This window comes from Lactuca saligna, chromosome 4, assembly GCF_052625555.1.
Source record: "Lactuca saligna cultivar CGN05327 chromosome 4, ASM5262555v1, whole genome shotgun sequence".
Classification (NCBI taxonomy): Eukaryota; Viridiplantae; Streptophyta; class Magnoliopsida; order Asterales; family Asteraceae; genus Lactuca; species Lactuca saligna.
The window spans coordinates 316433830-316446280 of record NC_136420.1 but is presented as its reverse complement, the minus strand read 5'-3'; the positions used below and the strand labels follow the sequence as shown (position 1 = coordinate 316446280).

Sequence of the window (12451 nt, the reverse complement as noted above, 5' to 3'; positions counted from 1 at the left end):
TACCCACAAGACTTTCTTTTTCATGTTTAGCCAAATCAGCAGCTATAATTACTGGTTTTTGTTGGCCATCTTCAAGATATGCGTACTCCAAGTGATCTGGTAGTACTTTAAGTTCAGTTTTTGTGTTATGAATGTTGCACACGTCGAGTCCAGTGAAGGGACTCGTCGAGTCCTGGGTAAAATTCGTGACTGACTGGGTTTCTTCGAATGGACTCGTTGTGTCGGTCGTGGCTACTCGGCGAGTCGGGTGTTCTGAACTTCAGATCAAATCATTATATTCAGCTTCCTCGAGCAGTCTCTCTATTTCCAGCAGGTCTCTTTCAGCATCAAATTCTTCTTCAAGGGGGACGGTGGACTTGTTTGGCTCATCTTCATTCCATTCCTCCATTAACTCTTCCAGCATATCAACCGAAAATGTCGTATCATCACTATTCCTTGGATGCTTCATGGCTTGATCAACCCTAAAAGTAATTGATTCGTCTCCCACCCGAAGAGTAATTTTAGAATCTTCCATGTCAACTATCGCACTCGTGGTGTTTAAGAAAGGTCTTCCAAGTATGATCGGGACTTGAGGATCCCCTTCCATGTCTAAAACTATGAAGTCCACGGGAAAAACGAACTTATCGACCTTCACCAATAGATCTTCGCATATTCCCCTTGGGAATGTGACCATTTTATTTGCTAGGTGAATTGCCATTCGGATTGGCCTTGGCTCCGAAAGATCTAGTTTCTTGAAGAATGAGTATGTCATGAGATTTACACTTTCCCCCAAATCAGCCAATGCATAAATGGTAGCTAAGTTTCCGAATTGAAAAGGCAATGTTAAGCTTCTCGGATAACCCTTTTTCTTAGGTAGTCTGTTTAACATGGCAGCTAAACAGTTCTCGTTTAGGACCACTTTCTTTACCTCTTCCATCTTCTTTCTATTAGTTAGAAGCTCCTTAAGGAATTTGGCATATTTAGGAATTTGTGAAACCGCCTCCATAAATGGCGTATTAATTTGAAGAGCCTTTATGTGTTCCAGAAATTTATGGTAGTCAACTTCATTCTTTTCATGTCTAACTCGCACTGGATATGGCAATAGAGACTGATATGGCTTGATAGGAGGCTTGTTTTTCTATTCAGGTCGGGGACTAGTCGAGTCCGTGACTTCGATTCGGCGAGTCGGATTGGGAATTTGGGATTCTTCATGTTCTACTTCTTCCTCTTGCACTAGATGAGGGTCTTCTTTATGAATAGGGGTTAGAGAATTTATCATCTTCCCACTCCTAGTTGTCACGATATTTATATGTGCACCTTTTGGGTTACTTTCATATCCACATAAATCATATATGATTGGATACATATAATCACATATGATTATATGTATTTAATCAGATATGATTTATGTATACAATATTTACTTTTACGGTTTCGATGAATAATTGCTTTTGTGTATTTAATCACATGTGATTATATGTATATAATCACATATGATTTGAGGTGGACAAGATTTTTGCCTTATCAATTCAATAGTTGTGCTCATGTACTTAATCACATACAATTATACATATTGTAACAAATGTGAAAATTTAAGCCAAATTAAAACATTTTAATTCATTCAAAAACCATTAAGTTCATACATCTTATTTTCCAAATAGTTTAAACATCAGAGTATCCCCCATAACCATATCACATAAATCATAAAACGTGAGGAGAGGCACGATCACGCATCCGCCTTACCATGATCTTCTGAAGTACCTGAAACAATACACTGAACTGTAAGCCCGAAAGCTTAGTGACTTACCCCCAAAATACCAACCACACATCAACATACTCATAACATATCACAGATAGAACAGCCATGTACATCGGGTCGACTATGTGACTGGTCCGCCCACACCGGGCCTTCAGTCCACCTGGTCCACTCTCCGAGCCTCGGCACGTCTGGTCCGCCCTCTTGGGGCTTTCAGCCTATCTGAACCGCTCGTTGGGCCTTCGAAACGTCCAGTCCACCCTGGGCATGTTGGCCTACAACACAAAGAAGGATCCGCCTCAACCCAACCCTCGTCAAATAACCATGTGCACATAAAACAATTAATCACATAACAAATCCTTAACCAGACAAACAGTCTAACAGATCACATAGCATATCAACATCCTAACCAGGATTCCGACCTAACCAGTCACTAGCATAACATTACCCTATATACCGGGTACCGACCTTAACCAGGTCACTAACATAACACCATCCTAAATACAAGGATGCAGATGTAGCAAAGCAATAACATAACAAACAATACCCGGATTTCCATCCGATAAAGGGTCGGCCTTGGTCCCGTAGACCTTGTCGATATAGTGAGGATAACTCACCTGCAATTGATAACTAAAGAGACAAGACCAAGCTGCTCCGACCACTGACACGAACTTCACCACAGAACACTACCAAAGAACCAATTCCAAACTTACCAAAATACCCTTGGAAGTCAATCTGGTCAACTCTTGGTTAAAGTCAAAGTCCTCAGTCAAACTCAACCTTCCTGGTTGATTCTACTCGCCGAATCAACCCGTCGACTCGTCGAGTTCCCATACTTAGAAACTTCCATAACACGACTCAACTCGCCGAGTCGCCCCAAGACTCGTCGAGTCCAACGATCTCCGAGTCTCATCCTGCTCAACTCACAAAGTCGTCCCTTGACTCACCGATTCGAGGCTTAACTAGAAGAGGTTAGAGTTCCACGACCAGACTCGTTGAGTCCAAGGCAATTTGCAATATACTCGCTGAGTTGTTCTTCCAACTCGCCGAGTCCATGCACATGTTCATACAACTCCTCGAGTACACCCATGTGACTCGTTGAGTCTCTCCAGTTCTTAATCCATACAGTGGATTTTCGAGCCCTGCAAGGGCTCCAATCCATAAATCCACTCTTCTACAGTCTAACCCTCACATAAAGTTGCAAACTTTACGTGAAACCAAAGAGATATAGACCCAAAACACAGTAGGGCTAGGGTTAAGGACTAAAGGGCTTACGATCGATGATACCTTGCATTGTTTTGTTAACATTTAATATAATTTCTTTTTATCTATGTAATAATTTTAATCATAAAACCGTGGTTTCCACGGGTTATAACCTAGTATAGGTGGCCTTCGTGTCCTTTTCTCTATGCTTAAACATATTTATTTGTTGGAAAATTTTGTATAAAGAAATTATATAGTATATTTTTTATTAACCAATTAACTCAAACCTATAAAATTCCATATTTTTTATGGCGTGTATTATTTTAACTTTAAGACAATACCATTTAGTCAACGGCAAAATTTTGCTGTACTTTTGATTCATTTATTATATTAATTTATTTAGATAATTTTGATATTTAATTAGTCAAATAATTGTACTTAAACAAATGACTCAATTAAATCGTCAAATAGTCTCAAAGCCTAAAAGAGTGTATATATATATATATATATATATATATATATATATATATATATATATATATATATATATATATATATATATATATATATATATATATATATATATATATATATATATTCATGTGAAACGGCCTAATTTTGTGAGACCGTGTGATGCAATCCTAGCCACTTATTTATTAGATAAAACAAAAACATTTTTAAAATGCAAAATAATTGAAAATTTTCAACTTTTTTTTTCCAGTATTATTTCCGTAATATATATTTTCTAAAAAAATACCAAAAATAAATAAATAAATACAAAAAAAATATATTTTTTACATAATTTATTAGAATATTTAGAATATTCTATATATCTGGCAAATCTAGTAGAATATTCTAAACATTCTAAAAATCATATTAGAATATGTATAGTGTAATACTCTATTAGAATATTTCAAGTATTTTTCAAAAAACACGGTAGTATTTTTCAAAAAACACGGTAGTATTTTTTATTTTATTTTTATTTTTTTTAGTTAAATAAAGTTCCAAAAATAATAATTAAAAAAAGAATTTTTTTTGATTTTTTATTTTATTTTGCATTTTAAAATTATTTTTAGATTTGGTCTCACAAAATTAGCATGATCTCAAATGAACCTGAACATATATATATATATATATATATATATATATATATATATATATATATATATATATATATATATATATATATATATATATACACACACACGTGAATAAAATTCAAAATATTATACTACAGTATAAAGTTTATAAGTATATATATTATAAATTATATTATTCGCTTATTATTTATAGAAACATTAATGCTATTAACTTATTTTTCGAGATCTTTTATGGTGTAATATTTGACAAATCAAAAATTATCTTATAAAGTAGTTTTTTTAAAACTACTCAAAATTATATTTTCACTTGAGAATTTTTAAAATTTACATAAATATATCTTTTATTAATTATAAAAATAACTAGAGGGTGAGCCTCGCTTCGCGAGGGTCCGAATGTCAAGGTATTGTTATCTTTTTTTAGCAGCAAAATATATAGCAAAAAATTCATAAACAACCTCATCTAGTAATGTTATTATCATAATTTTCAGTTGAGAAATCGAAAGATGTTCCTTGATAATACAAAAAAGTTTCCAATTATAAATGATGTAAGTGACTAAAGTTGAAGGTGCAAAATTAAATTTTCATCCTCGTAACCTTCTCTTTTTACATTATGACCTTCCCTTCTTTTTTCCTGCTTATGTGCTTGTTTTCACAAATTCTCCTGTATGGCAGATAACACTTTTGAAAGTTATGTATTGACATCAATACCAATTACCTCATAAACAACAACCCAAACATAATTTTCACAATATAAAAGAGGCAATAAATAGTAAAAAAACAGGGAACTACAGATGAAAATTGCAAATGAATTTTTTTTTTTTTGAAATATATATATATATGAAACTTTGACGTCGTACAAAAATTTCATATGTCACTGTTTGGTAATGTGTTTCATCCCTAGGCCATCTAACTTAACATCACAGCTGTGAAATTTGTAAATTGACCATTTTACCCTTGGATTATATCCCTTTTCTTTACCACCTTCAGAAAGTAATGAAAGGAATGACAAAATAGTCATAATCATAACATTTTAACAACAGGATCGTTAACGTAGACAACCAAAAGACAAAAATCTTTAAAAACCATTGAAATTTGTCTTCCCTTGTTTCACAGTTTGTTAATGTTTTAGGCCGTTTAAAGTTTTATCCTTGTTTCCACTTGTTGGGGCTCATAACTTTGCTAATGCCCTTTGTAGAAGTTTAATAATTTTTTCCTATATAACACTGCTTTAAAAACTTCTGTGTGAGAGTATATTATTACATTACAAAACACAAATTATACTTCAAATAAATACTAAAATTGATAGGTGAACCAAAATCATTCAAGAAAGAAAATTGCTTCCGGTTACTGTGACCCAAGAATTTGAAGTTGGCTTAATGGTAACACCGTCGATTGTTCCCTGATTTTTTGAGATGTAGGAGTAGACAACTCAATCAGTCAAACATGCACATGTTATGAGTTTGACTAAAAACATTTTTTGCAATTTAATTTTTTAATATAATTTTAAAATCAAAACTGTAAAATGGTCACAATTATTAAGAGATAACACAACCCCTTTAGCAGCGAAAGATGTTTTCAACTGTGGTGTAACAGTAGCAGCAAACATATCAAACCCACAAACATTCCAAACGTATAGAGAGATGACATAATCTGGTATATGGGTAAATAATAACCAATTCATTCTACCACTTCAATGCTAATTAGCTAACAAAAAAAAAAAAAAAAGCTGTTAACATATTTACGTATTTTGTAGAAAATTCCCTTTGATTGTTTTAATTTCCCTTGAAAAAGCACTGGTAATAGCCAAAGCAATTAAAGTATTAATCTTTTTGGAGATTTTCAAGCTCCTTTTTAACAGTTTTCTGGATTGTAGAATGAGAATTTCATAAGTTATTGCTTTTTAGAAGAGTATTTGGAAAGAAAATGTTATCTGAATCTACTTGGCAAGACCAACAAATTGGAAAGTCTCATGCTTCAGCGTAGTGGGAATGTGAGTGTCGTCTGTTGCCTTGAACGGAGAGAACCGTAAGACTACAATAAAACAGTTCAAGTTACATAGTTGAGCCTCAATTATTAAAATTAATGAAATATTATGAAATTATACAGTCAACAGAATAACAATTAGGCACTTCAATACAAAAGGCATTTCCTCAAACACTTTGCCGGCATAAACATACATATCACAGGATTTTCCATATTTACCCTAGTGAAGAAGCTTTGATAATAACCACTTGGGTTGTGGTGACTTGGTAAGGCATGTCAGGATTTTCCATATTTACCCTAATGAAGAAGCTTTGATAATAACCACTTGGGTTGTGGTGACTTGGTAAGGCATGTGGAAGATATGGTGGATGACCTATTGATCCATGTTCAAATCCTGGCACCACTCAGCCCTTGTGGTCATGGAGGTTCGCCTGCAGTGACTCCAGAGCATGAGGCAAAGATTTATGTTTGCAGCAGAGGATTAGTCGGTGCGCGAAAGCTGGCCCGGAAACCCTCATTTTAGAGAAGTTTCCTTTCCAAAAAAAAAAAGAAGCTTTGATAACAGAAAAGTGATAGAAGTGTATCAAACCGAGCTTTAGAAGGTAAGAAGTGTTATTTGAAAAAACAACAAAGTCCAAAAAAAGAAAACAAATTAGAGGTGAGATACTTACAATCAAATTGATATGACAAGAAGTATTTGTAATCACCATCCAATCGATTTCTACTACTCATCTTCAAGAGCGAAAGCGGAAATGAAAAATACAAAATCACACAATTCGAAGCATAAACCTACAAACACGGTAATAAAATGCCATTAGAGATGCCATAAGTACAAAGAAAACAGAGAAAGAGAAAGGAAGTGAGTGCCTGATATTGAGAGATGATAGCACCGACAACAATGAAAAAGAGGATTTCTAGTTCCTTCGAACGATATTCAAATATGCAACCAGGAACAAGATTATCCCTTAATCACAGAAGACATCAGCAAGCGTAAGGATTCTAACATAGGCCTTGAAAAAAATATACAAGGAACCGATAAGCTTCTTTAAAGAAAGAATAACACAGTTGGTGAAGTCAGTGAAGGGGTGGAATAATGAAAAAATGAATGAGGAAGCCGGTGGAATATCTATTGGAAGTAAGGGTGGTGGGCAAATGAAAAGAATATGGTGATCGATAATAAACACAGGAGAAAAAACAGGTGTCCATGACACGCACACGTATTAAACCTTTGATCAGTATAAAGAAAAACACGTATACACAGAATATAGAAAATAGCAAATTATAACACATATAGATTGAGGATCATTTTTACCAAATCCTTAGCATATTTACTGTAGCTAAGGATAGACAATATATATATATATATATATATATATATATATATATATATATATATATATATATAGGGAAAAGGGAATATACATTACAGCTCCACCTAAGCTTAGGTACTAAAGCTCTTGAAAATACATTGTTTTACTATATAAAGATTACGGTTAATGGGTTCACGATTAATACTTCACGATGTAAATTCAAGATCGATACAATAGGGTTTAGGGTTTAGAGTTTAGGGTTTAGGGTTTAAGGTTTAGGTTTATGTTTAGGGTTTAGGGTTTAAGGTTAAGGTTTAGGGTTTGGGGTTTAGGGTTTAGGGTTTAGAGTTTAGGGTTTAGTGTTTAGATTTAGGGTTTAGGGTTTAGCTTCAGTGTTTAGGGTTTAAATTTAGGGTTTGGTTTAGGTTTAGGGTTTAGTAATGTTCACTTGGATGAAGTAATAAACGATAATTGAGGAAAGAAAACGGAGATTATAAAACGATAATGAAGGAAAGAAATGTTATGGAGAATGATATATTTAACAAGTGAAACCAAACTGAGTATATTTAGTATGTTAAAACGACATATTTTAGAGGTTTAGTACCTTTATATATATATATATATATATATATATATATATATATATATATATATATATATATATATATATATATATATATATATATAATTAGTTTTTTATATGTATTTTTATATTATTTATATATTGTAGCTAGTTTATTTATCAGTTAATTTGTGTAACATCATTTTTATCAGCGCTTTCACTAATTTATCTAACGTTATTTTTATCATTTTTATGGCTAAATATACGAATGTTAATTAGCGGGCCGGTGACACCCAACTTGTCAGGTTGTAACTCATTCTAAAACAATATCCGGTTACTTGTTATCGCCAACAAAATTTCAACTTCTATATATAATTATACAATCTATACAAATATGGTAATTTCCCATTAACAAAATTGAGATGCCTTATTATGTATCATGTGGAAATTATGGGGTTCTGTTGATGATTAATATCACTATGTCTATACTATTTTTATGGGTCCCATCTTTTCTGCTCAAATATGTTTCTCTGCTAACCTTCAAACAACGTGTGCCTTGTGAATCTTGAAGACATACTTTATGCAGTTATGCTTCGCATGTCTATTTTCTATATTTGCTGTTAGTTGACCACTTGATCCTAACAAGAATATATATCGAATCTTTGATCCTTACAACTACAAAGCACACACTAACACCCACACACATACATACATACATACTAAAATGTACCTCAATCCTCTCCTCTATCTATTCATCCTTCAACGATTTTTTATTGTCGAAGGGAGCTTACCAGCTCCCTACTACCCGATCGACCACATTGCAGTTAATTGTGGGTCGATCGGGAACTCATCCGCACTTGACGGACGAGACTGGACTGACGATTCCAGTCTCTCGAGGAACCAGGCTCGTAACTCGATAAGGACAAGAGCTGTCCACACCTCTCTTTCTGGCGACCCGGTCCCGTATTTGACTGCGCGAGCCTCCCACTCACCGTTCCTCTACACATTTAAACTCTACCCCGGGCCAAAATTCCTTCGGTTACATTTCAATCCTGCGTCCTACATCGGGTTTGAAACATCTACCGATTTGTTCACGGTCCAAGCGGGGCCGTACAAACTCCTACACAACTTTAGTGCTTCGAAAACTGCTCGAACTCTCGGCGTGATCTCGTTCTCGAAAGAGTTTTGCGTAAGCGTAGATGAAAATCGTGAATTAACCATAACAATCTCTCCGGGTTACGGTAAATTTTACGGTTTTGTGAATGGAATTGAGATTGTCTCGATGCCTTCCGGGCTGTATTACACACCGGAAGGCAAACCGGGGCCGGAAGCCATTGGGCCTCACCGGTATAACTTCTACATCGACAACACCACCGCACTCGAGGCGGTTCACCGGTTGAACACAGGCGGAACCGCCATTTTTCCGGTCGAAGACACGGGAATGCTCCGACGATGGTCAAAAGACTCCGATTACTTATTGGAGAAGAACAAAGTTTCACCGGTTTACCATGCTACTACCATGATCAAGTACACAAACTCACCCTCATTTTCCGCACCTCTTAAGGTCTATCAAACATCATGGTCAACCAAAGGAAAGAAATCAACAACTTTTACGTGGAAATTACCGGTCGATTTCGGATTCCGGTATTTAATTCGGATTCATTTTTGTCAATACGAATCCGCGAAGAGAAGTAATGGAGAATTTGATGTCATTGTCAACAACCAAATAGCAGAGAAAAACGTTGATGTCAGCAAATGGAGTGGCGGGTACGGGATCGCGGTTTATAAAGATTACGTGACAGCAATGAGAGGGGATAAAACGAACGGTATGTCTGATCTTTCAATCGTTATCTTTTCAAAAAACGGCTTAACCGAAAGTAAGTTAAACGCGTTAGAAATTTTCAAGCTAAGTAACCCCGACGATAGTCTTGCGGGTTCAAACCCTGCGTTTCAACCCAATTCATCGCCAAATTGGTTACCAAAATTACCAATTTTTGGCACCCTAAACGTGATAGCGACAAAACTCATCGCTATAGTTACAGCATTAAACATAATTGTGTACATCCAACGATGGTTTTGGGAGGAAAAGCTCGGGAAAAAGAACGTTTCAACCCCATCAACATCCGGGGAGACTTCGCGTTGTTTCTCGTTATTAGAAATCAACGAAGCGACCCGTGATTTCGACGAGGCGTTGGTGATCGGGATCGGAGGCTTTGCTAAAGTGTATAAAGGTGTGATCGATGGCGGGAAAACGGTCGCTGTTAAACGAATGAGTTCGAGATCGAAAGAAAACACGCTTGAGTTTTGGACGGAAATTCAAATGATTTGTCGCCTTCGACACAATCATCTTGTTTCACTCATTGGATATTGCCACGATGGAACAGAGATGATCCTTGTTTACGAATATATGCCACATGGGACACTAGCCGAACATCTTTTTAACCTTGGTGAAGACCAAAGTAACCGATTCGAGTCACTTCCGTGGGACCAACGACTCAAGATTTGCGTAGGCGCAGCTCGTGGGCTCGACTACTTACATACCGGGACACATCACGGTGTGATTCACCGTGATGTAAAAACATCGAATATTTTACTCGACGAGGATTTCGTCGGGAAAATTTCGGATTTCGGGTTATCGAAAGTCGAAAACACGAGCCGAATTTTACAAAAATCTTACGTTAGCACAAATATAAAAGGAACGGTTGGATACCTCGACCCGGACTACTTTTTGTCCCGTAAGTTATCGAGAAAATCCGATGTGTACGCGTTTGGTGTGGTGTTATTTGAAGTTCTATGTGGACGGCCCGCAGTGGACCCCGGGCTCGAAGAAGACCAACGCAGTCTCGCATTATGGGCCCGCCAAAGCATCCGTGAGGGCAAAATGGACCAAATTATCGACCCGAATCTACGAGGCGAAATCTCGCCTCATTGTTTGAAAATATTTACGGATTTAGCGGAAAAATGCACGGAAAATCAACCGAAAAGAAGACCGAGCATGGCTAGTGTAATCTCGGGCCTCGAATTCGCAATTGAGCAACAAGAAAGAGGAGATTGGTTCATGCCCGAAGAACAATATGTTATATCTCCAAAAGGAACATCAAAAAAGAGTTTAAAGCCGAAAAGATTGAAGAGTTGGAGATGGGATTTGCTTTGGAACGGGTCAAAAACCGCAAAATTGGACTCGTTTGTCTCGGTGAGTAGCTCGAAGACAACCGACGACGGTTTTCGCCGGTTTCTTCTTTCTGAAATTCACTCGGCCACAAACGATTTTGATGAAAATCTCATTGTGGGTTCGGGTGATTTTAGCATCGTGTATAAGGGTTACATCGATTATGGAAGTCGAGTGGTTGCCATGAAGCGATTCAAGAAATTCTTGATTGAAAACTGGTTGAAAAAAACCGAAATCGTGCATGAATTTAGCAAAGAAATCGAGACATTAGCTCAATTTCGTGACACCCATTTGGTTTCATTGATTGGGTATTGCTACCATAAGTCAGAGATGATTCTTGTTTATGAGTATATGGTAAACGGTAGCTTACGTAGTCATCTTTATGGCACCCAAATCAGCGATCCACTCACTTGGAAACAAAGACTTCGGATTTGTATCGATGCAGCACAAGGGTTAGCATTTCTTCATACAGTTGGTGGGCAACCTGTTGTTCATCGCGACGTCAACCCTGGAAACATTTTGTTGGATGAAAAATGGGTGGGAAAGGTTTCTGATTATGGTTTTACAAAGGTGGGTCCACTTTATGCTGTTTCGGATAATCTCACTGGGGTTATAGGCAATTGCTTAGGGTACTTGGATCCTGAATTAATGTTTGCTAATAGCACAAAACCGAATGAAAAATCTGATGTTTATTCATTTGGGTTAGTGTTGTTAGAAGTATTATGTGGTCGAAAGCTAGAAGATCACACGCTTCAAAGAGATCAAGTGTTCTTAAGAAGCTGGGTGAAGAGTAATATAGCGAAAGGGACGATTCATAAGACGATTGACCCGAGTTTAAAGGGGAAAATAGCACCTGAAAGCTTGAAAGAGTTCATCAAGATTACTGAGCGTTGTTTGGTTGACCAGAGCAATGAACGACCATTGATGAGTGAAGTTGTTAAAGCCCTTAGATTTGCAGTTCAACAACAAGATGTTGCTAAATTGAGTAATGGCAGTTCGGTTTCCAAAAACATGTAAACCATTTTTTTGTACTTGATCAACTTAATTTGTAATTGTCAGTGTATATAACTATATATAACTATAAGATTGTTTTTTTAGAGTAATAAATCGTCGAATGAAATTAAATGAACGTTCTATATTTATATTTTAATAAATAATTTTTTTATGTTATTTATCAATTGTAAAATGAAAACTATTGGTAGGTAAAAGAAGGAAAGTACATAAGGCCATCGGGTATGGATTGAAGCCAATTACGAGTTCTCACACCCAATCAAAACCGTCTTTCTATCTATCTCTTCTTTCTCTCTATCTATCTCTTCTGTCTCACTCTTGTTCACTAGTGAACACCACCCTCATGAATAGTAAATGAGTTGTGAAGGTGTATAGATG

General features: G+C 36.0%; 2 protein-coding genes across 2 annotated transcripts; one reads left to right on the top strand and one right to left on the bottom strand.

The window, feature by feature from the left end:
* Nucleotides 1–259: 259 nt before the first annotated feature.
* LOC145040884 (uncharacterized) lies at nucleotides 260–985 on the bottom strand. Its single transcript, XM_078988772.1, has one exon. The coding sequence runs from the start codon at nucleotides 983–985 to the stop codon at nucleotides 260–262; it is 726 nt and encodes a 241-aa protein (XP_078844898.1).
* A 7603-nt stretch (nucleotides 986–8588) lies between these two features.
* LOC145044018 (receptor-like protein kinase FERONIA) lies at nucleotides 8589–12115 on the top strand. Its single transcript, XM_078992824.1, has one exon. The coding sequence runs from the start codon at nucleotides 8618–8620 to the stop codon at nucleotides 12077–12079; it is 3462 nt and encodes a 1153-aa protein (XP_078848950.1). The 5' UTR covers nucleotides 8589–8617; the 3' UTR covers nucleotides 12080–12115.
* The last annotated feature ends 336 nt before the right edge of the window (nucleotides 12116–12451 follow it).